Here is a 25,905-nt window from a genome sequence, read left to right as displayed (position 1 = left end):
GAATTAGCTCCTTACCCCGGGTCAGCTCCCCTCCAGGCAGGCAGTACGCTCGGCTCTCCCCACAGTCCCGATCCCGTCCTTCGGCGCTGTCCACGGCCCCCCCCTTTGGCCTCACCTCAAAATTTAGCCCCCGACTTCCCTCCGGCCTAGCTCCCGTCCGGCCACGCCCCCTCCCGGCCAGCCTATCGCGTGAGCTCTCCCAGCAGGCCCGCCCGCTCCAGCAGCCAGTCACAGCAGGCCTCTGCGCGCCCTTTTCCGGCCAACCACGGGCCTCCTCTCTCCCGGCCAATCCCTGCAGGTTTTTTCCCTCTCCTGCGCGCCGTTTTTTCGCGCGCTCTCTTCCTGCTCCTCCTGCGGCCCGGGCACTCAGCAGCAATCCTGCCCTGCAATCTTCCTGTGCGGCAGACACGCTCCACGTGCAACCACCGGCCTCACGTCCCTGCAGCTCCTCGGAGCCCCCACCTCTGCTCCCTCAGCCTGCAAACTGGAACAGGACACAGCGCCTGCACTCAGAGACAGCTCACAGGGGCAAGAGTACACAGGACACCAGAATCTGGGTAAGCCCTGCCACTGGGAGGCAGCTCCTTCCCCAGTACCTCATCCACCTGGCATCCTCCTGTCTGTTTTCCCTTGCCTCTCTCATTCCCTCTCTTCTGTCCCATGTCCAGCACAAGAGCGACCCGCTCTCAGCCACAAGCCATAGTGCTTCACTTCGCCTGTACCTCTTGCCTAAAAAAACGTTTTCCCTCAGGGCAGTCCTCCCCCATCTGCCCAGCCTGTAGCACCCCTACCAAGACTACTACGGATCCCCCCACCACCCGTAACGAGGACTCGGCCCCCATGCCTGGTTGGGCCTCAGCTCTCTCTCAGTCCGTGGACAACCTGACTAACATGTCTCAAACCTTAGCCTCGGCCATAGACCGTCTGTCCACCTCCTCCTCTGGAGTCCCCCCGGTGACCCAGAGCGAGTCTGAGCCCGCAGCGCCTCCAGCCCGGCAGGGCAGAACTCACAGGAGGTCTAGGAAGCGGTCCCTCTCTGGGTCATCCTCCAGCTCCCCTAGCCCTGCTATGGCCGCCAGAGCATCACGCTCGCTGTCTCCTGCCTCGTCTGCGGCAGCCCCAGATTCGGACCAGGACTCTGCTTCTGACTCCGATCTGGACTCTGAACACATCTCCAAGCTGACCAGTATGATGGACAGTCTGGTCATTGCTGTCAATCAGACCCTAGAGGTGAATGATGTTGATCCGGCTCCTAACAGTCAATCAGTCCCTTTTCAAAAGGGCCAAGAAGCTGCCGAGAACCTTTGGCAACCACAGGAAGTTTGAGGATGTTTTCTCCAGACAGTGGGAACATCCCGACAAGCGCTTCCAGAAGCGCAAGCGGGCACAGGTCCTTTATCCCTTTCCACCGGAGCTTCTTCAGAAGTGGTCAGTGGCCCCTTCAGTGGACCCTCCGATTTCCCGACTCTCGTCCAGCACTACCCTGCCGCTGTCTGATGGCTCCTCCCTCAAGGATCCCTCGGACCGGACCATAGAATCCTTAGCCAGGTCGGCCTTTGAGGCCTCCGGCTCTGCCATCACCCCAGCCTTTGCAGCCACCTGGGTTTCCAAGGCTGTCTCCGCCTGGGCAAAGCTCCTTCGGCGTGGTATCCTGGCGGACGCTCCCAGACCCGAGCTGGCAGATCAGATCGTACATGCCGGAAAATATCTAGTCGCGGCGTCCCTCGACTCTGCTGCTTCCGCCGCCCTGGCAGCCGGCAACATTACTGCAATCCGCAGAGCCCTGTGGCTAAAAGCATGGAACGCAGACTCAGCATCCAAAAAGTCCCTCAGCAGTCTTCCCTTTTTTGGTACCAGACTCTTCGGAGAAAAGCTGGACAAGATCATCTCTGAGGCTACGGGGGGCAAGAGTACCTTCCTCCCCCAACAGAGGATCTCCCGTGCTCCTCCAAAGCGGCGGGCTTTGCCCTTTCGCCCTTTTCGTCAATTCTCTACCAACACCAACACACATCGGGAGCGGTCCCCAGCACGACAGGAGAGACGGAAGCCCTCCTTTAAGGCAACACCTCACTGGCGTTCCTGGCGTTCACGTGGCCAGCAGCCCAAGTCCTCCAGCTCCAGATCCAACAGATTCTCCGCATGACTGGGCCTCCGTTCCTGGATCCTCATCCAGGGTCGGCGGTCGTCTCCGCATGTTCAGAGGCACGTGGCTTTCCGTGATAGACGACGCCTGGGTTCGAGACATCGTCTCTCATAGATACAAGATAGTTTTCTTCGCTCCCAGGCTCACGCTTCGTCAGGTCCAAACCCCCCAAGGATCCCTCCCTCATCAAGGGCTTCTTCGCAGCCATCCAGGCCATGCGAGACTCCGGGGTCATCATCCCCGTCCCCCCTCAAGACAGATTCCGGGGTTTTTATTCAAACCTCTTCGTGGTACCGAAAAAGAATGGCACAGTTCGCCCCATTCTGGATCTCAAGCGCCTCAACAGGCGGGTCCGTCTCCGGCGATTCCGCATGGAGTCTCTGCGCTCAGTGATAGCGTCCATGGAACCCGGGGAGTTCCTTTGCTCGGTGGACATCCAGGACGCCCATCTCCACATCCCGATCTTTCCAGCCCATCAGAGATTCTTACGCTTCGTGGTTCAGGAGCAACACTTTCAGTTCACTGCTCTCCCATTCGGGCTCTCGACAGCTCCCAGAGTCTTCACCAAGGTGATGGCTACTGTCATGGCTATCCTTCGGACCCGGGGAATTCTAGCCATCCCGTACCTGGACGACATTTTGATAAAGGCTCCCTCGGCGTCGAAGTGCCGCGACAGTCTCAACATCACTCTAGATACTCTAACCCGCCTCGGCTGGTTGATCAACAGACCAAAGTCATCTCTGATCCCGTCTCAATGCATCTCATTCCTCGGCATGATCTTCGACACCACGCAGGCGAGGGTTATTCTGCCCAAGGACAAGCTCTCAGCTATCCTCAAGGGGATTTGGAAGCTCCAACGCGCACCCCGTTGCTCCCTTCGGTACTGCATGAGCATTCTCGGGAAGATGGTGGCGTCAATGGAAGCGGTGCCCTACAGTCAATTCCATACTCTCCCTCTTCAGGGTCTCCTTCTAGCGGCATGGGACAAGTCTCTTCACTCCCTGGATCGGCCAATTGTGATCCCTCCTCGAATCAGACAGTCATTGGAATGGTGGAAACGCTCTCCCCTCACCCTCCAAGGGAGATCATTTTTTCCCCTTCGATGGAAGGTCATCACGACAGATGCCAGTTTGCTAGGATGGGGAGCCACATTCCAGGACCTCACAGTTCAGGGTCGCTGGACCGAGCCGGAAACCAAGCTTCCCATCAACATCTTGGAACTCAGGTCAGTTCGCCTAGCTCTCTTTCACTGGAAGGCTCTGCTTCGCGAACACCCAGTTCGGGTGCAGTCCAACAATGCAACCACTGTGGCCTACATAAACCATCAGGGTGGAACACGCAGCCGAGCGGCGATGAGAGAGGTATCTCAAATCCTCGACTGGGCCGAACAGAACATCCCAGCAATTTCGGCGGTCCACATCCCGGGTGTGGACAATTGGGCCGCCGACTTCCTCAGCCGAGAAGGCCTCGACGCGGGAGAGTGGTCCCTCAATCCCAGAATCTTCCAACAGATCTGTTCCAGGTGGGGGACCCCCGACGTGGATCTCCTGGCCTCCAGGTGGAATCACAAGGTGCCCCAGTTCGTCTCCAGAGCAAGAGACCCACTGGCGCTAGCAACGGACGCCCTAGCGATCCCCTGGTCGCAGTTCTTTCTGCCGTACCTTTTTCCTCCGCTTCCGCTTATTCCCAAGCTAGTCAAGAAGATCAAGGCGGAAGGAGTTCCGGTGATTCTCGTGGCCCCAGACTGGCCCCGTCGCCCGTGGTACGCAGAGCTCGTGCACCTTCTCACCGACGTTCCGTGGAGACTTACAGACGTCCAGGACCTTCTCACTCAGGGGCCTTTTCTTCACCAGAATTCAGTCGCTCAATTTAACGGCATGGCTGTTGAAGCCGCAGTATTAACTTCCTCGGGATTCTCAGAAGGGGTCGTCCAGACAATGATCAAAGCACGGAAGCCTTCCTCTTCCCGCATCTACCACCGTACGTGGAAGGCCTATTTCCGCTGGTGCGAAGCTAACCAAGTCACAGCCATGACCTTCTCCTTGCCAGTTCTGTTGTCCTTCCTGCAGTCTGGTCTGGACGCTAGGCTAGCACTCAGTTCTCTCAAAGGGCAGGTGTCTGCTCTTTCCATTCTCTTTCAGAGGAGGATTGCCTCTCGCTCTCAGGTCCGCACAATCATTCAGGGGGCTGCGCATTCGGTACCCCCCGTTCAGCCTCCGGTGGAGCCCTGGGACCTCAACCTGGTTCTGTCTGTTCTACAGCATTCCCCCTTCGAACCTATGCAGGAGGTGTCTCTACCGTTCCTCTCTTGGAAGGTCGCCTTCTTAGTTGCCATCACGTCAATCAGGCGGGTATCTGAACTAGCGGCGCTTTCCTGCCGTTCTCCATATCTTGTCTTCCACCAGGATAAGGTAGTCCTCCGTCCGGTACCGTCTTTTCTGCCCAAGGTGGTCTCCTCTTTCCATCTTAACGAGGACATTGTTCTGCCTTCCTTCTGTCCGAAACCTTCGCACCCTCGCGAGGTTCTTCTCCACAAGCTGGACTTGGTCAGAGCTCTCCGCCTGTACATTTCCAGGACGTCTCAATTCAGACAGTCGGATTCCCTCTTTGTGCTCCCGTCCGGCCCACGCAGAGGACTACCTGCCTCCAAGTCCTCCATTGCGCGATGGATTCGCTCTGCCGTACTGGAAGCCTACCGGGTAAGAGGGAGAACGCGCCCACTCAGGACTACGGCCCACTCCACCAGGGCGGTGGGAGCCTCGTGGGCGGTCCGTCACCACGCTCCAGCGTCGCAGCTTTGCAAAGCGGCCACCTGGTCTTCGCTCCACACTTTCACGAAGTTCTACAGGGTCCATACTTTTGCATCCTCCGATGCAAGCCTCGGTAGATGAGTTCTGCAGGCTGCAGTGGACCGAGGCCAGCCCTGAGAGTAACATTAGACCCACCCGTGGGACTGCTTTAGGACGTCCCATGGTCTGTGTCCCCCAATGAGGCGATAAAGAAAAGTAGATTTTGGGTACTCACCGTAAAATCTTTCTTGGAGCCTTCATTGGGGGACACAGCACCCGCCCTTGTGTTGGACATATGTTACTGTTCAATGTTACTGTTGAATGTTGAGTTAATGTTCACTTCTGTAAGATTGTTCGTTCTTCACTGTTGTCTCCTATTGCTTTCTCACTAACTGAGGAACAATTGCCAGTTGGTGGGTGTGTACTGCATAGGAGGAGTTTTTCCTTGATTTGCTTAGTGTCGCCTCCTAGTGGCAGCAGCATACAACCCATGGTCTCTGTGTCCCCCAATGAAGGCTCCAAGAAAGAGATTTTACGGTGAGTACCCAAAATCTACTTTTACAATTTTTGACATACATCTATATAAATATTACAATAACGTGACAGATTACCTTTTTAAGGGATAGAAAAGAAAACAATAAATACACACATATATATTATATTAATCCCTTGGTCTATGTATTCCTTTCCCTTAACCACTGTTAAAAATGCCACACTCTAAAGCATATTTTCAATGGTGATCAATAGCTCATTGCAGCAGCAGTATATGATGAAGTTGCGTGACGGACACATTTCTGGCACAAATGACCCCAGGATTCTGACTCATTGATAAATTTCCCCCCTAGTGATTAATAAAAATATCCTACTGTTTTGTGGACACAGGTCTTATGAAACTTCTGTTTTTTGGCCTTGACTTTAGGTTCTCTGCATGTCGGAGATGAAATTCTTGAAATCAATGGAAAACTTGTCCAGAACCAAAGTGTGGACCATTTGCAGAGCGTCTTGGTGAGGAATTAAGGAATGTTTGGGAGTTTATAAAGTGGGAATAAAAATATATGGAATATTTAAAGGGCATATAAAGCTCCTTCAATGCTAGTTTTACAGTTGTTTTTTTTTTCTAAAATATATATATTTATGATTTGTTTTCAGTGTGCTGGATCCATTTTTGGCCAATGTATCCGTTTCTCTGCTCCTTCTTTTATCCATATGTCTCATGTGGGAGAGAAAAAGTGTAGGTTCTCAAATTGATTAACTAGTAGGACACAGGCGCCACCACTGACTTACATTGGCAAGTCTGATCCACAACATGGGTCAAAATAAGGTGTATCTGTTTTTGACTTTTTTTATTTATAAACAATGTCTTTTTACGTGGCTTTTTTTTTTTTTGTGGAACTATTGTAGAAAAGGATCCATGAGGTATAAAATAACATGTACCAAAAGAAATGGGTAAAAAGAGACCTAACGTAAAAGGCAACCTGACAGGTCTCCCATACTCTCCTAAAATTACTAAACACCTTGCCTAACCAGCCCTTTATACTGCCTGACACCTAAATACATAGTATTTGTCACAGGGTCCTTCTCCCATATCACACCATCAACAGAGCAAGAGATGGATGAACAATCCAAAGAACATTTATTCCAAGCAAAATCAGACGGTCCATAAAATAGTCCAGAAACACTGATATAGTCCAGTAAGTGATAAATGTCCAGGTCTCTCTGGGGAGCCGCAGCTTCTCCCACAGAGGATGAAACTTCCTGCTTTTCTTTTGAAGTTCTCAGACCGACTGAATAATTCCCCAGGTAAGCAGAGGGTTTAGGTGGATCCGAGGCCCCATCCCTCAGACTTGGGGAGAAAAGCTCGGTAGGGGGTGATTAACCTGGAAACAGGACAATGTACACACAAGTAATGGACAGAGCACCATGCCTAAAATACGAACCTACCCAAAATTATACACAACCCCCCCACCCCACCCCATATTCCACCATCACACTTTATAATAAAGTCCTATTTTTTTAATTTTTACTTCACATGTAAATTGGCCCTTTGACTAGTCGGTAGGGCGTTACCCACCCAGACTAGTCGTCCCTCTCTGCATATTATCACGCCCCTGTGGACATGATAACCTGATTTGCAGAGAGCCATAGTCCTCACCATCTCTCTGCAAATCTCATGCATGCGCAGCTTTTTTTCACTAACATCATTGCACCTCTGAAGTCGGGTGTATGCGTCCCGCATGTTTGGAAGTGAAACTGCTGCCTTCTTCACTTCCAGACATTCACAGTGCTTCTCCAAAGCCAGGAAGCATACACCCACCTTCAGATGTGTGATGATGTTAGTGAAGAAAGACGCACAAGATTTGCAGAGAGCTGGTGATGAGCATAGCACCGATAGAAGCTGTGGGAGAAGGGACTGAGGCGCCAGCAGGTTTGCTCCCCCCCCCCCCCCCCCGCTGCAGCTTCTTATTTTGAAATAAGATGTCATCAGGCGGCGGTGATAGCTGTGTCCTCTACCTGGCATGTGTAAGAAGGTGCTCTGGTTAGAGGAGGCCAAAGTAGAACTTTTTGGGGCTAAATGTATAACTGGCGGAAAACTAATTCTGCACGTCACCCTGAAAGCACTGCCCCTATCGTTACACATGGTTGTGGCAGCGTCGTACTGTGGGGAGACTTTTCTTCAGCAGGGGCAGGGAAGCATCTCATTGTACTCAATATCTCTTTTTAGGTTCTTTTTCAATCCCATTTCTCAGGAACATTTGACCAAAACGTGCTGTGAACTCCGCCTTCTACACTAGGTGGCACATGCTTAAGAAATGTAAAATGTTCTGTTCCCTCCTTTAGAAAGAAAGCAAAGGAACGGTCACTCTAAAGGTGTCGCCAACACAAAGCAACCGCAAGCTCCCCCTGCAGGTAAATATACTCTTTCAGGTCCAGCTTTAGAAACAGCCGGTGATGTGCAGCTATAGTAGAAATGTATTATTACATGCCAGTCATTCAAGGGGTTTTCGATGTAATCCACTCCAGTCATGTGATGTAATAATCATCTGATGGTACCTGCTGCAGTGGTGACATAATGTTGACAGCTGACATCAGCGCCGCGGCTAATTACTGAGCTCAGATACTCATGTCATCTACTTCGGCTATCCTCCTTTATTGGTTGCAGTGGTGATGTGAGCTGTCAAAGGGATGTCGCCTCTGCTGCCAAAACTCCAGAGGAGAGGCAGTGCTGGGCCGGGGGAATGTGAGCATTATTTGATGTTACGTGACTGGAAAGGTTTTTAGGCTCTAAAATCTGATTTAAAAATCTGTCTGATTTCAGATTGTCAATTCCTTTGTTCTCCCAGAGGTGATCCTCTGCATTCTCATAAAGAAAACGGGAGCACTCGGCTGAATGGGCACTCCTGTGTATGCGAGACTCCTGAGATAGCTGTTACCCGAATGGGCACTCCTGTGTATGGGAGGGATGGCTGTCATTCGAATGGGCACGCATGTCTGTGGGAGACTGCTCAGATGGCTGTCACCCGAATGGGCACGCATGTCTGTGGGAGACTGCTCAGATGGCTGTCACCCGAATGGGCACGCATGTCTGTGGGAGACTGCTCAGATGGCTGTCACCCGAATGGGCACGCATGTCTGTGGGAGACTGCTCAGATGGCTGTCGGCCGATCAGGTGCTTCTGTGTATGGGAGACAGCTGAGAAGGCTGTCGGCCAAATGGGTGCTCCTGTCTATGGGAGATGGCTGAGATGGCTGCCGGCCGAATGGGTGCTCCTGTGTATGGGTGGGATGGCTGTCAGCCGAGTGGGTGCTCCTGTCTATGGGAGGCGGCTGAGATGGCTGTTGGCTGAACAGACACTTCTGTGATGGGACGGATGGCTGTCTACCGAGTGGGTGCTTCTGTGATGGGACGGATGGCTGTCTACCGAGTGGGTGCTTCTGTGATGGGAAGGATGGCTGTCTACCGAGTGGGTGCTTCTGTGATGGGACGGATGGCTGTCTACCGAGTGGGTGCTTCTGTCTATAGGAGGCATCTATTGTGAACGGCCGGTTTTTAGCTTGGTGGTCCTAAGTCATCTGTTACTGAAAGTCTATGGAAAGTCTAAATGTTTTTTCATTCAGTGTAATTATATCTGTAGATGTATTGATGTTTTCTTTGTTGCTCCATTGGGAGACCCAGACAATTGGGTGTATAGCTTCTGCCTCCGGAGGCCACACAAAGTATTACACTTTAAAAAGTGTAACCCCTCCCCTCTGCCTATACACCCTCCCGTGCATCACGGGCTCCTCAGTTTTATGCTTTGTGTGGAAGGAGGCACACATCCACTCATGCATTCTCATATTAGTTATATCGGTTGGAAGAAAAGAGGGCCCCCACGGGGCCCCCGGCATGTTCCCTTCTCACCCCACTACATCGGCGGTGTTGTTAAGGTTGAGGTACCCATTGCGGGTACAAAGGCCGGAGCCTCATGCCGTCTCCTTCACCATCCCTTAGCGGCTCTGGGAGAAGTGGGATCCTGACCGGTCATCCATTACTGGGACCGTGCTCCCTCCGCAGCCCCTGTGGGAATCTGCCGGACCGGAGTCTATTCATCCTCAGGGACCGGGCCCTGCAACTCTAAGGTACTCTGTGTCCCCATGGGGACTGTGCAGGGAGCGCCTTCTTCCCGGACGCTGCAGCAGCTGCTGAATTGAGAAGGCCGGCAGACTATCGCGCCTGCTTGTCGGGCACGGTCTTAAATTTAGTCCCCGGCTTCATCGCGGCCTAGTAGCAAAAATCCCGCCCCTGGGCCTGCCTGTCAGGGCCGGAGCATCCTGTATGTTTCCTCCCCCCTCACTGATCACTGTGGGGACCCCAGATTCCCGCACTTTCCTGGCGCCGCCCACGGCTCCACTCCTCCCCTGAGAGCTCCGGCAGCCATTTTTTGGCATTCTGCCGGTGGAGGATTCTCAGGGAAGAGCTCTGCAGCTCTGGGAGACCTAAGGCAGGGAATCTGGAGGACACACACTCCGCTTTTTAGCGGTTGGTAAGCCACACCGGTCACCCGGTGCTGGTCCCCCTAGGGTGCCGGAATAGATACGTATTTATATATATATTTCTGTTCGGTCGGGCTGTATACCCTTTCCCATATACCCTCAGTGATCACTCTCCTAGGAGACAACAGCATGTCGTCCACAAGGAGCAAAGGTGCTAAGGCACAGGGTTTTTTTGCGGCCTGTACCTCTTGTGGGGCTATGTTACCTGCGGGTTCCACCTACCCTCACTGTGAGCAATGCTCGACCCCTGCTTCGCTTGCTCAGCCGGAGCCTCGGTCACTAGTGGGCCCCTCGGCTCATGTAGACCCCCCTGCTCCCCCTGTCCAGGCGGCAGGGACAGAGTTCGCCTCTTTTGCTGAGAGACTCTCTGAGTCACTTTCACAATCCATGGCTCAGTCTATGGACAAATGGTCTGCCAAGCTGCTTGAAGCTTTGCAGTCCAGACCGGTCCTTACACAGGCCCCGGCCCCTGTTTGATCGTCGCCTCCAGGCCCCTCTCGGTCCGCACCGCAGCGCGCTCCCAGGTTGGGCCCTAGGTCTCACGTGGAGGACTCCTGCCCGGACCACAGTCCTAGACAGGCTAAGCGGGCTCGCTGGGAATCTTCCCCGACTTCTTCACGCTGCTCGGGTTCCCAGCTTGAGGACTCGCTGGAGGACGAGGCGGACGTCGCAGCTCAGGGCTCTGACCCTGACGTCGCCCTCAACCTTGATACACCTGAAGGGGACGCCTTAGTAAATGATCTTATCTCGTCCATCAACCAGGTGTTAGATCTCTCTCCCCCGCCTCCACCTGTAGAGGAGTCGGCTTCTCAGCATGAGAAACACCAGTTTCGGTTCCCCAAACGTACACGGAGTGCGTTTTTCGATCACTCTAACTTCAGAGATGCTGTCCAGAAGCCCAGAGCGGTTCCGGACAAGCGCTTTACTAAGCGCCTTACTGACACACGTTACCCCTTCCCCTCTGAAGTAGTTAAGGGTTGGGCTCAATGTCCCAAGGTGGATCCTCCAGTCTCTAGGCTGGCGGCTAGATCTGTGGTATCGGTTGCAGATGGCTTATCGCTAAAGGATGCCACTGACAGGCAGATAGAGCTCCTGGTGAAATCCATCTATGAAGCCACGGGCGCGTCTTTTGCCCCGGCCTTTGCAGCCGTGTGGGCACTCCAAGCTATCTCAGCTTGTCTGGCTGAGATTAATGCGGTCACACGTAATTCTGCTCCGCAGGTTGCGTCTTTGACTTCTCAAGCGTCAGCTTTTTCTTCCTACGCCATGAACGCAGTCCTAGACTCTGCTAGCCGTACAGCGGTGGCATCCGCTAACTCTGTGGCAGTCCGCAGGGCCATGTGGCTGCGCGAATGGAAGGCAGACTCTGCCTCCAAGAGGTTCTTAATCGGTTTGCCGTTTTCTGGCGACCGCTTGTTTGGCGAACGATTGGATGAGATTATTAAGGAATCCAAGGGAAAGGACTCCTCCTTACCCCAGTCCAAACCTAAGAGACCTCAGCAACGAAAAATACAATCAAGGTTTCGGTCCTTTCGTCCCTCCGCCAAGCCCCAATCCTCTTCGTCCAGCAGGCCAGGGAAAGGCCAGAGGAACTCCTATGCGTGGGGGTCCAAGTCACGCCCCCAAAAGGCCGCAGGAGGCACTGCCTCCAAGGCGGCCTCCTCATGACTCTCGGCATCCCCGAGCCGCATCCTCGGTCGGTGGCAGGCTCTCCCGCTTTTGCGACGCCTGGTGGCCACATGTTCAAGACCGATGGGTGAGAGACATTCTGTCTCACGGTTACAGGATAGAGTTCAGCTCTCGTCCTCCGACTCGTTTCTTCAGAACCTCTCCGCCCCCCGCTCGGGCCGACGCACTTTTTCAGGCAGTGGACGCTCTGAAGACAGAAGGAGTTGTGATCCCCGTTCCCCCTCAGGAACGTGGTCGCGGCTTTTACTCCAACTTGTTCGTGGTGCCAAAAAAGGACGGATCATTCCGTCCCGTTCTGGACTTCAAACTACTCAACAGACATGTGAGCACCAGACGGTTTCGGATGGAATCTCCGCTCGGTCATCGCCTCGATGTCACAAGGAGACTTCCTAGCATCGATCGACATCAAGGATGCTTATCTCCACGTGCCGATCGCACCCGAACATCAACGCTTCTTGCATTTCGCCATCGGGGACGAACACCTTCAGTTCGTGGCATTGCCTTTCGGCCTGGCGACAGCCCCACGGGTTTTCACCAAAGTCATGGCATCCGTTGTGGCGGTCCTACACTCTCAGGGCCACTCGGTGATTCCCTACTTAGACGATCTCCTAGTCAGGGCACCTTCTCGGGAGGCGTGTCAACACAGCCTTACCGTCGCTCTGGCGATTCTCCAGCAGTTCGGGTGGATCATCAACTTCCCGAAATCCAAGTTGACACCGACCCAATCACTGACTTACCTCGGGATGGAGTTTCATACACTGTCAGCGGTAGTCAAGCTACCGCTGGACAAACAGCTTTCTCTGCAGGCAGGGGTGCACTCTCTCCTTCGGGCCCAGTCACACCCCTTGAGGCGCCTCATGCACTTCCTGGGGAAGATGGTGGCAGCGATGGAGGCAGTGCCGTTCGCGCAATTCCATCTGCGGCCACTCCAATGGGACATTCTCCGCAAATGGGACAGGAGGTCGACTTCCCTCGACAGGAACGTCTCTCTTTCCCTTGCAACCAAGACGTCTCTTCAGTGGTGGCTCCTTCCCAATTCTCTATCGCAGGGAAAATCCTTCCTACCCCCAACCTGGGCTGTGGTCACCACGGACGCGAGCCTGTCAGGGTGGGGAGCGGTTTTTCTCCACCACAGGGCTCAGGGAACCTGGACTCCAGTAGAGTCTTCCCTTCAGATCAATGTTCTGGAGATAAGGGCAGTGTATCTAGCCCTATTGGCTTTCCATCGGTGGCTGGAGGGCAGACAGATCCGTATCCAGTCGGACAACGCCACTGCCGTCGCATACATCAACCACCAGGGCGGCACGCGCAGTCGTCATGCCTTCCAGGAAGTCCGGTGGATTCTGCAGTGGGTGGAAGCCACAGCCTCCACCATCTCCGCAGTTCACATCCCGGGCGTAGAAAACTGGGAAGCAGATTTTCTCAGTCGTCAGGGCATAGACGCGGGGGAATGGTCTCTTCACCCAGACGTGTTTCGAGAGATCTGTCGCCGCTGGGGAACGCCGGACGTCGATCTCATGGCGTCACGGCATCATTGCCACCATGAGACAGGCCAGGAAACCAACGTCCGCCAAGATCTATTACAGGTCTTGGCAAATCTTCTTATCCTGGTGCTCTGATAATGATTTTACTCCATGGCCATTTGCCTTACCCACCTTTCTTTCATTCCTTCAATCCGGAATGGACAAGGGTTTGTCACTCGGCTCTCTCAAGGGACAAGTATCGGCGCTCTCCGTATTTTTTCAAAAGCGCCTAGCCAGGCTTCCGCAGGTCCGCACGTTCCTGCAGGGAGTTTGCCACATAGTCCCACCTTACAAGCGTCCGCTGGAACCCTGGGACCTTAACAGGGTGCTAACGGCTCTTCAGAAACCACCTTTCGAGCCGCTGCGGGATGTCTCTTTATCACGTCTTTCGCAGAAGGTGGCATTTCTAGTGGCAGTTACATCACTCCGGAGAGTGTCTGAGCTTGCAGCGCTGTCATGCAAAGCCCCCTTCCTGGTGTTTCACCAGGATAAGGTGGTTCTGCGTCCTGTCCCGGAATTTCTCCCTAAGGTGGTATCTCCTTTTCATCTCAATCAGGATATCTCCTTACCTTAATTTTGCCCTAATCCAATTCACCAATGTGAAAAGGATTTGCACTCCTTAGATCTGATGAGAGCACTCCGACTCTACGTGTCTCGCACGGCGCCCCTGCGTCGTTCAGATGCGCTCTTTGTCCTTGTCGCTGGCCAGCGTAAGGGTTCGCAGGCTTCAAGTCAACCTTGGCTCGGTGGATCAAGGAACCGATTCTCGAAGCCTACTGTTCTTCTGGGATTCAGCTTCCTTCAGGGCTGAAAGCCCATTCTACCAGAGTCGTGGGTGCGTCCTGGGCATTGCGGCACCGGGCTACGGCTCAGCAGGTGTGTCAGGCTGCTACCTGGTCTAGTCTGCACACTTTCACGAAACACTATCAAGTGCATACCTATACTTCGGCAGACGCCAGTCTAGGTAGGCGAGTCCTTCAGGCGGCGGTTGCCCACCTGTAAGAGGGGGCCGTTTCGGCTCTTTTTATCGAGGTATTCTTTTACCCACCCAGGGACTGCTTTTGGACGTCCCAATTGTCTGGGTCTCCCAATGGAGCGACAAAGAAGAAGGGAATTTTGTTTACTTACCGTGAATTCCTTTTCTTCTAGCTCCTATTGGGAGACCCAGTACCCACCCCTGTGCCCTTCGGCTGGTTGTTCTTTGGTGTACACATGTTGTTCATGTTGAATTGTTCTTTTGGTTCATGTTTTCAGTTCTCCGAACATCCTTCGGATTGAATTTACCCTAGACCAATTTATAAGTTTTCTCCTTCCTGCTTTTGCACCAAAACTGAGGAGCCCGTGATGCACGGAGGGTGTATAGGCAGAGGGGAGGGGTTACACTTTTTAAAGTGTAATACTTTGTGTGGCCTCCGGAGGCAGAAGCTATACACCAATTGTCTGGGTCTCCCAATAGGAGCTAGAAGAAAAGGATTTTACGGTAAGTAAACAAAATTCCCTTCTTTCCCCTAGATGTTTGTGCGGGCGCTCTTTGACTACGACCCCCTTGCGGACCCCCTCATTCCATGTAGAGAGGCCGGTCTGCGCTTCAACACTGGAAACATTCTGCAGATCATAAACAAGGACGACTCCAACTGGTGGCAGGGAAAGAAGCAAGGAGAAGAAAAGGCCGGGCTCGTCCCCTCACCTGAGCTGCAGGAGTGGTGAGGCTTCTCTTTTCAGTCCCATTTTAAGGGCTGGTCCGGCACCATGTGCTGTGGTTTGTTTGTTTTTTTGGGGTTTTTTTTTTGGGGGGGGGGGCGGGGGACCAAAATACGAGTAATGGTTTCACTCTGGATTCTTTCAGGCGTGTAGCAAGCACCAACACAAGCAACCAGATACCTCAAACGTGTAGTCCCTTCAGCAAAAAGAAAAAATGCAAGGATAAATACCTGGCAAAACATAGTTTCTAGTGAGTATACATTGTATTAGATGGGGTCACGTGTGCTGCCGTACTTAATCCGGATCTGTCCTATTCAACTACATTCTCTTTACAGTTTTTGATCAACTGGATGTGGTGTCTTATGAAGAAGTGGTGTCTCTTCCGGCTTTTAAGAGAAGAACCCTTGTGCTCATTGGTAATAAAGGATACATGTACATCTAAGCTTTATACTGGTGGCTATAAAAACCTGATAGAAGTGTGGTGATAATTGATTCCACTTTTGGTGCCATGACTATAGCTTGATCACATTGTGCCATAACTATGGAAATAAGGTTTGTGGCACTTGGAAATGTGGGGTGATCAAGAAGGACTCTAACCAAACCAAAATTGATTATAAGGACTTTATTATACAGGCAATTTAAAATGTAACGTTTCGCCCCTATGTTTGGGTCTTCATGGGACACAATACTGATGAAAACCCAAATATAGGGGCGAAACGTTATATTTTACATTTTTTGGGGGATTGCCTGTATAATAATGACCTTTTTAATAAGGCTTATCTTGCATGTTCCATAAATCACATAAATAAAATTACTTTGTTGCAACTTAGTTGAGAAGGCGAACACTTTGAAATACTGAGGATTTATTGAGGGAATTAAAGGGAATCCATCAGCCGGAGGACTTAACACCTCCAAACTATTTATATGCACATGTAGCTCTTTTAAAAGACAAGTCCAGTAATATCTTTACATAGTCAGTGTGTTCCTCCATTACTTAGAAATCCGCATTTGAATGGATATGCAAATGAGGCTGAAGCCCCTGTCACTCCAGCTCTATTGCCGCCCAAGTGCCACTTCCCCTACTTGACTGATGGCTCCTTTGCATGAAGTTGCACAGTGTATAATCTGTGTCAGTCAGGAAGAGCCGCCGCTGGGAAATCAGCATTTGAATGGATAAGCAAATGAGGCTGAAAGTCTATGGTAGATTTGAAGCCTGCATCACTTTAGCTCTATTCCTGTGTTTTTTTTTTTGTTTTTTTTTGGGGGGGGGGAGGGGGGTTTGCCTAAAGTCACACAGCATAGAGAGTACTATGCTCTAGTACAGCACAATCAGTAGCAGGACGGCAGCTATAACTTATTATAGGTTCACTAATTTTCTGACCACTAAGTGAATGGTGCTTTTTACTCTAAATTTTGGGAGCAGAGCCTAGCAGGTATGTATATATTATTTTTTTTATTTATTTATTTTTTTTAAATAAAAACAAGGAAAAATGCTAGAAAAAAACACACTGTGGGCACAACCACCCACAGCAAGAGGAGGCGGAGCTGGATGATGAGTAGAGCTGGAGTGACGGTGGTTTCAGATCTACAAGTAGGTCTTCGACCTCATTTACATATTTATTAACATGCTGATTTGTCAGTAATGGAGGAATGGACTGGCCATGTAAATGTATTGCTGGACTTGTGTTTGAAAGAGCTACGTACACATATAAATAGTTTGAAGTGTGTAATCCTGCTGACACATTCCCTTTAATGTAGGATAGCTTCCAGTTGTGTTGCACATATGATGTATTTGTATTGTAATTTTCTAACTAAAGGACGCATCTAATTATACCTGTATCTTCTGCTTCTCTCACAGGTGTCAGTGGAGTGGGGCGAAGTCACATAAAAAATGTGTTGCTTACTAAGTATCCGGAGAGGTTCAGCTACCCTCTACCACGTAAGTGCCCGTTACCACTACATACATCAAATATAGAGAATCTGGGCTTGTATCCTGTAGGCCAGTCTGTATTTGTTTCCCTAAGGGTATGTGCACACAGTAAGTATTTGGTGCAGGAATTTCTGCATCTCGTGTAGAAAAACCGTAGCTTGAAAGACGGGTGTGTTTTCTGCATTTTTTTTTTTTTTTTTTTTTTTTTTTTTTTTTTTTTTTTTTTTTTTGGTGCAGATTTTCCCCCACTCATTAGTGAAATCTGCATAAAAAAGATTGCCATTTTTGCAGATTTAAGTAAGCATCGTGTGCATTAGACTTCAGGATTCCCATCACTTATCTGACATCAGGAAACCCTTCAGGGTCTCTGACAAAACTGCGCAGGGAAAAAAAAGCGACAAACGCAACATGTGCACACAGCCTAACAGCGGATGCAGTGGGTTGTAGAAAGTGAGTGTGTTTGGAAGCTCAGAAAATTGGTCCAAAGTTCCATCGTACCCAAAAATCCCACTTGTCCCCTCTTTGTTAGGTCTCTGCAGCTATAGTATAGATGACCTAAAGCAACCCTCAGATCAGGGGTCTCAAACGCAGCTGGGTGTATGGGCCGCACACAGAAAAAAAAATAATTTGAGGGGCCGCATTCTTTTCAGGACAAAGTGACATTGGTAGTGGTAATATATATATATATATATATAATATATATATAATAATATATATATATATATATATATAATATATACATTTTTTTTGTAAGTAATACAGTTTTATTTACAATAAGCACTGCATAGTAATTTTGGCCAACATCTTGTAGTAATGTGCCCCATCCTGTTCCCCATTCTGTAAAAATGTGCGCATCCTTGCCCCCTTGTAGCAATGTGCCCCCATGCAGGTCCCCTTCCTATAGTAATGTGCTTCATGCAGGTCCGTTTCTTGTATTAATGTGCACCATGCATGTCTTCTTGTAGTAATCACACACACACACACAAACCCTGTGCAGCCTCAGCTAACACACACACACACACACACACCCTGTGCAGCCTCAGCTAACACACACACACACAAACCCTGTGCAGCCTCAGCTAACACACACACACACACACTGTGCAGCCTCAGCTAACACACACACACACACACACACTGTGCAGCCTCAGCTAACACACACACACACACACACACACCCGTGCAGCCTCAGCTAACACACACACACAAACCCTGTGCAGCCTCAGCTAATACACACACACACACACACACACACACACAAACCCTGTGCAGCCTCAGCTAACACACACACACACACACACACACACAAACCCAGTGCAGCCTCAGCTAACACACACACACACACACACACACACACACACACACAAATCCTGTGCAGCCTCAGCTAACACACACACACACACAAATCCTGTGCAGCCTCAGCTAACACACACACACACACACACACAAACCATGTGCAGCCTCAGCTAACACACACACACACACACACACACACACACACACACAAACCCTGTGCAGCCTCAGCTAACACACACACACACACACACACACAAACCCTGTGCAGCCTCAGCTAACACACACACACACACACACACACACACCCTGTGCAGCCTCAGCTAACACACACACACACACGTGCAGCCTCAGCTAACACACACACACACACACACCCTGTGCAGCCTCAGCTAACACACACACACACCCTGTGCAGCCTCAGCTAACACACACACACACACACACACACACACACAAACCCTGTGCAGCCTCAGCTAACACACACACACACACAAACCCTGTGCAGCCTCAGCTAACACACACACACACACACACCCTGTGCAGCCTCAGCTAACACACACACACACACACACCCTGTGCAGCCTCAGCCAGCAGCAGAAACACACATGTCGCGGGCGGGGAGGAGGGTGTCAGCACACCGCGCTCACCCCTTCTGCTCGGGTCCGACTGCTCAGTGGTGGCTCGAGCCGTAGGCCGGATCCCGGGGGTTTCCTCGAGCGACACTCCTCGCCCGTGAGTGAAAGGGGTTTGTTGGGTGCGGGGATTGTTATAGTTCGTGACGCCACCCACGGTTGTGGTGATTTCACCACCGCTGCTCAATGCAGGGATCCCGGGGATGGTGGTGCGGAGCAGCCAGGTGTTGTGTTGCCCCTCCGTGGGCAGGGGTTGGTGATCCCGGGGCCCGGTGATGGTTTGTGAGGTGCGGGGCCTGGTGGGCGCAGGGACGCGGGGGGCGCAGCGCTGTGCCTTGCGGCACTGTGGTACTCACTCAGCCTGAGACACGGACACAGTTTGTACGGTAAACCATACGGCTGGTAGGACGGTCCCACAGACGGCTGCACCTGCACTCCCGGTAGGTGACGGTGATGCCCCTCTTCCTTTCACCTATGGTTGACTTGTGGTAGCGGTGGATTCCCTCCGGTTACCCGCTCCCCGACTACAATCTGGGCCGGAGGAGCTCTACTCTTTGCCCGCAGGCGCTGGCCCTGAAAAACTGGTGCCTTGGCGGTGGCAGTGTCTTTCTGCTTCAGGTTGGACTGTTGCCTTCAATCGGGACTTGGTTGCTGGGGGATCTACGTCCCCTTCACTGACGGATTCGGCAAATTTGGCGACTCCTAGCCTTGCCGGGGTCCGAGAGGCCCCTGCCCTGGTGCTGACTGTCTTTCGGAACACTGCTCCAGACCACTGGGCACACAGCCAACGGGGTCCTTCCAGGAACTTCCAAACGGTCCCCCTCCAGGCAGTCACCGCCGTCGCTGACCTTGCTGGTCTGGCCCTACACAAAGCTGGACCCTTCAGGCTTTCCTTCCTTCTTGTCACCTCACTTGCTTTCCTCCTTTACTCCTCTTTCTCTCCTCACTTTCACTACTTGTTTACTCTTGCCCTCCCCGGGCTACTCTCTAGCTCTTCCCTGAGCTAACTCCTTCATGTCCCTCACTGGACTCTTCTGCCTGGTACCTCCCGCCTCCAGAGCTGTGATCTCCTTGGTGGGCGGAGCCAACCGCCTGGCCCACCCCCTGGTGTGAATCATCAGCCTCTGGAGGAAGGCAACAAGGATTTGTAGTTTAGCTTAGGTGTGCCTACCTGGGATGTGGCGTGTGGTGGTGTTGTGACCTGTGACCCCTGGCTTGCCCAGGGCGTCGCGCACACACACACACACACACACACACACACACACACACTGTGCAGCCTCAGCCAGCAGCAGAAACACACACACTCATACACACACACACCCCCTGTGCAGCCTCAGCTGACACACACACACACACACCCTGTGCAGGCTCAGCCAGCGGCAGAAACACACAGAAACACACAAAAACATTCTGCTCACCTATCCTCCGTTGGCTCAGCAGCACGCAGGCATGTGGACCCGATAATGATCACAGCTCCTGCCTGTCACTGCTGAACTTTCTGCCGGCGCGTGCAGAGCACTCAGAGCAGTTCTCACTGCACAACAGCCACTGGCCAATCACAGGTAAGCATCTGAGGTCATATGGAGCAGGTGCTTGCCTCTGATTGGCAGGCGGCTGTTATTGTGCTCTGCAGCGAGAACTTTACTGTGCCCGGCAAAGGCAAAACTGTAAACTGAAATAGATAGCTGGAGGCTGCGGCCTCTTGCACCGGTCGCCATCTTTACCGGGTCCACGGGTCAGCGGGCCGCAAGAAGCCACCTGAAGGGCCGCATGCGGCCCGCGGGCCGCGTGTTTGAGACCCCTGCCTTAGATCCTTGAGTTCAGCTCATGAAAAATGGAAGCAAAAACAAGTGCTGGAAAGTGTAAAAACAATCACTTTTGCAAATCACTGTCAAGATATGAATATTTTTGTTTACAGCTCATTGTCGAGGAAACCGACCATCGCTGTGATTTAGCTTGAAGCACTGCGCTGAAGCTGGCCAGTAATGCTGCGATCCAGTGATCCTGGCTAAACCGCTTTGCAGCATGGAATCACTGTGCTTGTTCTGCTATACAGTGTGTCCACCCATATCCTAGCCATTAACTTGAGAACAGCGGCAGCTATAGGCATAGAAGTGGTGTCTAGGTATAGTAAAGTAGCCATGTGGTACGCAATGAAACCACCTATAGCGCCACCTGGTGGAGAACATCGGAGTTAGCATTTTTATCTCGAAAATGGAACCAGATAGAGGAAAAAAAGTGAATTACAAGGTTGTAGGGCATCATCAATTCAATACAAATCAACACCTTGCATACAGAAATGCTATGATATGAAACCCAGGACCCCCCCCCCCCCAAAACATTGAATGTTGGTCACGCATACGGCGCTCCATGTAACTTTGATGCGCAAAGTGGCCATCAGCTGCAATGCACATCTGGACTCTGGACAGCATACTGTATCTTGCTGCACGTTGTGCAATATGGTAGGTGACCCGTTTGCACAAGCATCTGTGATGCGTCGTCGTAGGTCCTGCAATGTTGGTGGAGGGGTCGCATACACCTGCTGTTTGATGTGACCTCACAGAAAGAAGTCCAATGGGGTCAGGTCAGGTGAGTGTGGAGGCCACTCCACACAACCACCATACCCAATGACTTGTAGGAAGGTCTCCATGAGGTATCGCTTCACGTCTGCAGCCTTGTGAGTTTTACACGTTCTAATCATAGCATTTCTGTATGCAAGGTGTCGATTCATATTGAATTGATGATGCCCTACAACTTTGTAATTCACTTTTTTTCTCTATCTGGTTCCGTTTTCGAGATAAAAATGCTAACTCCGTTGTTTTCCACCAGGTGGCGCTATAGGTGGTTTCATTACATAGCACATGGCTAATTTACTATACCTAGACACCACGTCTATACTATAGCTGCCGCCGTTCTCAAGTTAATGGCGGTGGACAGGATATGGGTGGCCATACTGTATAGCAGTGGTGGTCGGTCTCCAAGTCAACAAGCTGTAAACAAAACAATAAAATGCTGCAAATTTAACCCCTTAACAACTGCGGGCAGTAATATTACGTCCTAACAGTAATACTGTTTATCCCCGCCAGCTGCTGCAGGCAGCCTGCAGCGATCCGCGCACATGTCAGCTGGTTTGTATAGCTGACGTGTGCCTGGCAGGCACGACTGGATCTGCGATTTGCCCGTGCCTGTTAATCCCTTAAATGAAGCTGTCAAATGGCGCTTTCACATTTTAAGTTGTGGTGAAACTTTACTCACCGGCTGCTACCGGAAGTCACATGATGTGATAACGCCTGTAGTTCAGATGACTCAGGTCGTGTAACAAGTAGCAGAGTACTGCAGGTTACAAGAGATGAACATTTCTCCCGGTCTGAGCGATGTTTGTTTTTTTTTTTTTTGTTTTGTTTGTTTGCCGTTTCACACAAAAAAAAAAACAAGCCTTCACATGACCTGACTGACTGACTGACTGAGCTAAATTTGTATTTTATTTTTTTTTTTTTCTTCATTTTCAAGATACATCACGTCCTCCAAAACGTGGAGAAGAAAGTGGAGCCTCATATCATTTTGTCTCTGTGGAAGAAATGAGCCAAGGAATCTCCGAAAATCAGTTTTTGGAGTTTGGTAGCTTTAGTGGATACATGTTTGGGACAAAGATCCAGACTATAAAGGATATTCATAATGATGGAAAAGTATCCGTACTTGACATAGAGCCACAGGTGAGCACTAAGCCGTAAATCTACAAAGTCCCCATGTATATATTACAAGGGACTTGGCAGGAGATTAAGGTGCACCTATTGTCAAAAATCACCCAATTTTTTTTTTTTTTTTCCTTATCGCTGGTCTCCCCTTTGAGCAGAGCAAAGAGTGTGATAGAGAAGTTGCAGAAAGGCAGGGTAAACTGATTACACTACTTACTGGACTGCTTAGTGCAGTTTTAATAGAATCCGTGATTTCTCTGTATCAGCGCTCATAATGTTGAGTTGTGTATAACCCCGCCCACGCCACTGATTGGCTGCTTCCTGTGCACACTCTGCAAAGGCAAAACTGCCAATCAGTGGTTAAGGCGGGGTTACACAAATTAGCGGGACGGTCTTGCATATGACACCTAGTCCTGCTGTGATGATCTCTTGCTGATAAAACACTGATTATATTGAACCTACAGCAAGCTGCTAAGTGACCAATCCATGGAATCGGGGTCTCTGTCCCTACATTATGCTCTCTGATTAAATGGCAAAAAAATGAAATGGTTCCTCAGCTCCGAGCCTTGATCGTGTGATCGTATATACAGTGCTGGGTTGTACAATCCAATTTTGAATTGAATTTCTATCATCTATATTAATATCCTGGTTTTCAACTGATCTAATAATCACAGTTATTCTTATTTTTTAGACTCTAAAGATGGTTCGTACGGCAGAACTAGCACCATTCATTGTCTTCATATCTCCCACTGACACTGACAAGGTGACTTCTTTTTTTTCTTTTTTCTTTTATAAACCAATGTAACACTAATGGTTCATAATATTTATCTATTGAAATATTCACACTGCATAGAGAACACTGAGAATAGAGGCCCAGTGCACAAGAAGCCAGGAGAACATGCCAAGATGGTCATCCTGACCACAGCCCTATACAGCTCTCATTCTGATCTTGACATATTTCTAAGAAAAAGGTTTTTGTTTTACTATTAACTCAATCAGAAAACCAACATATTAGATGCATCGTGCACTTCCCAGTGATGGCTGCTCCATCTTTCACTTGTTTGGATGCACGTTTTGAGAGTTACTTAGACCAGAGTTTCAGACACCCCAACCATAGAACAGACCGTGCCGTAGGGACGTGAAACAAAATCATTTTAGAGGCAAAGTTACTTGGCCCATTATGTTTGCCATTTTGATGACTTATTAGTTATGCTACCCTTCCCCTTTTTCCCCTTTTTCTTCCCCACCCCATTCTTCTTTCTTCTTTCAAGCAGCCATGTTTTTCCAATCCTGGACAATGTCTATTAACCCCTTCACGACTATTGACTTACTGGTATGTCATTGGTCATGTAGCGGTGATCCCGCTTATGTCTGATTTGATCAGCAGACGTGTGGGGCTATTAGACACTGGTGGATCCGCGATCCACCTGCGCCTTCTTGCCACTTAGATTGTGCTTTCAAAATGTGACAGCGCAATTTAAATGCCTACGGTGGAGATCGTGCTGTTCCACGCTACCATCGGAGGCCCCGTGACATCATCACCAAAACATTGCCTGGGGTTGAAGGTGGTTAATAACCTATACTTGGGATAGCCTGGCAGTCTTACATGACTCGGCAATTGCATTGTACAAAGCCAGAACACCGCTCCGCACATTGTATAGAGTGAGTTCAATGGCTCAGCTGTAGAGAGGGTGGGAATCGATTTGCAGGATCCAGGCCAGTGGCCAGGTCACTAATCTGTGGCCATTGGAATGAGGTCTGTGAACTGCCAGTTATTGGATGGCATCCCTAGCTCCCCTTTTGATTAGCAAGCCTGGAAACCTATCATCAATGTGACGTCGTAATAAAAAGAAGAGCTAGAGATGCCAGGAGGTAAGAGGCGGTGCTCTGGTTCCCATCTGATGGTCACAGAATATGGACCTGGACTTGGGTGTAGGCTCTCTGACTTTCGCTTACCTTTTGAATGCACGTGTTGTACTTTTCTTTTTGCATTGACCCTTTTCTGTTTACGTTCTTTTCTCTACAGTCTGATGCACTGGAAAAGCTGCGTGCCGATTCAGAGGCTCTCCGGGCTCGCTACGCGCAATTCTTCGACCTAACTCTGGTTAACAACGACGTGGAGCAAACCGTCCAAGATCTACTGGGGGCTCTTGATGCAGCATGTGCCTCCTCCCAGTGGGTCCCAGTCACCTGGGTGTATTGACCAGGTCCCCAGACGTCCGCATCCACTCCAGTGTAGGGTATTTGCTGCACGACATAAAAGAAATGATCTATTTTCATCTTCGCCAAGTTTGATGCAAGTCCTTAAAGATTTTACCGCTCAGTATCCAACATCCTGCAGTGTTTGTACACGTGCAACGAGTAAAGTAACTCTGCAGCCGACAGGTCCCTCTTCTGTCCAATGACTCCAGTGCTGTCACTGTGCAAAAGTGTTCATTTTAACTTTTTAACTTCCCCCAATATTCATTCCCTTTTTTAATTTCATGTCTTCTTTCCCATTTAACTGTGTGCAAACAGGGCAAAAGTACGGTGACCCCACCCTCCGTTATAGTACGGGACACTTCTTGTACTTTGGTGAACTAGAATCGTAAGAACATAGGTCAGACCATAAACCCACACTTCTCATAAATGGCCATAAAGCTGTTGTGCTTGCCTTTAGAATCTTGACATGTTTGCTAAATAGTAGAAAACCCCCATGACCTCCCACGTCTACTCTCTAAGGCTTTGTGAGATGTCGTCTGCATCTTCTTCTTTTTCCTGACATCAGGTGGTCTCCGAAGTATACAAGTATCTATATGTGAAGGTGCCAACAACCTCACCCAGAATCTCCTAGTAGTGAATTATATTTGTACGGCTATTAAAGTTCAGAATCATGTGCATTGTCGCTGGTAACATCCATTTTATCTCAAGGAAGATATTAAGAGTTTATTGCTATTGACTTGGATGTAAACAATAAAGTATATTGAATAAATCCTACGGCCTTATTAATTTCCTGTTATGTATTTTAGCCCCTTTTTCTCTGACGCCTCATTGGGGGACACAGGACCATGGGTGTTATGCTGCTTATCCATAGGAGGACACTAAGTAGATGCAAAGATGTTAGCTCCTCCTCTGCAGTATACACCCCCTGGCCCAGCCAGGCTACTTCAGTTTTAGCTTAGTGTCTATAGGAGGCACATCTCTGCAGACTACTGCAGCAAGAAATTTTTGTTTTTAGAGGGCGACTGTTCCTTCGGGGACCGATTTCCCAAAACCATCAACAGGCGGGAACGCGGAGTGTTGCCTCCCTGTACCCCTCCTGCGACGCTGGATCCTGGGATGTTACTCACTGGACGACAGGTCTCATGGCACTGATTTTCCAGAGCCCAGAGCAGATGAAAACTTCCTCAGCCCCTCTTGCAGGCTCTGAGTTGATACACGTTCTGCACCAAGTGTGACCAGGCATCAGACTGCCATCTCCACAGGAGCTGAGGTGAG

The 25,905-nt window shown here is 50.4% G+C and overlaps 1 protein-coding gene across 1 annotated transcript in view; it reads left to right on the top strand.

Moving 5' to 3' along the window:
- The window catches only part of MPP1 (MAGUK p55 scaffold protein 1), a 32,910-nt gene extending 7,511 nt beyond the window's left edge, over positions 1 to 25,399 (top strand). The window contains exons 4-12 of the mRNA XM_075324080.1: positions 5,852 to 5,937; positions 7,771 to 7,839; positions 14,687 to 14,877; positions 15,021 to 15,121; positions 15,208 to 15,291; positions 16,734 to 16,814; positions 22,244 to 22,446; positions 23,120 to 23,191; positions 24,455 to 25,399. Coding sequence (XP_075180195.1) covers positions 5,852 to 5,937; positions 7,771 to 7,839; positions 14,687 to 14,877; positions 15,021 to 15,121; positions 15,208 to 15,291; positions 16,734 to 16,814; positions 22,244 to 22,446; positions 23,120 to 23,191; positions 24,455 to 24,631 — 1,064 coding nt within the window. The 3' untranslated portion in view covers positions 24,632 to 25,399. The remainder of the gene's footprint in view (positions 1 to 5,851; positions 5,938 to 7,770; positions 7,840 to 14,686; positions 14,878 to 15,020; positions 15,122 to 15,207; positions 15,292 to 16,733; positions 16,815 to 22,243; positions 22,447 to 23,119; positions 23,192 to 24,454) is intronic.
- The last annotated feature ends 506 nt before the right edge of the window (positions 25,400 to 25,905 follow it).

Source organism: Anomaloglossus baeobatrachus, chromosome 9 (assembly GCF_048569485.1).
Source record: "Anomaloglossus baeobatrachus isolate aAnoBae1 chromosome 9, aAnoBae1.hap1, whole genome shotgun sequence".
Classification (NCBI taxonomy): domain Eukaryota; kingdom Metazoa; phylum Chordata; class Amphibia; order Anura; family Aromobatidae; genus Anomaloglossus; species Anomaloglossus baeobatrachus.
The sequence above is the reverse complement of the archived record's forward strand: the minus strand, read 5'-3'. Positions and strand labels throughout refer to the sequence as shown.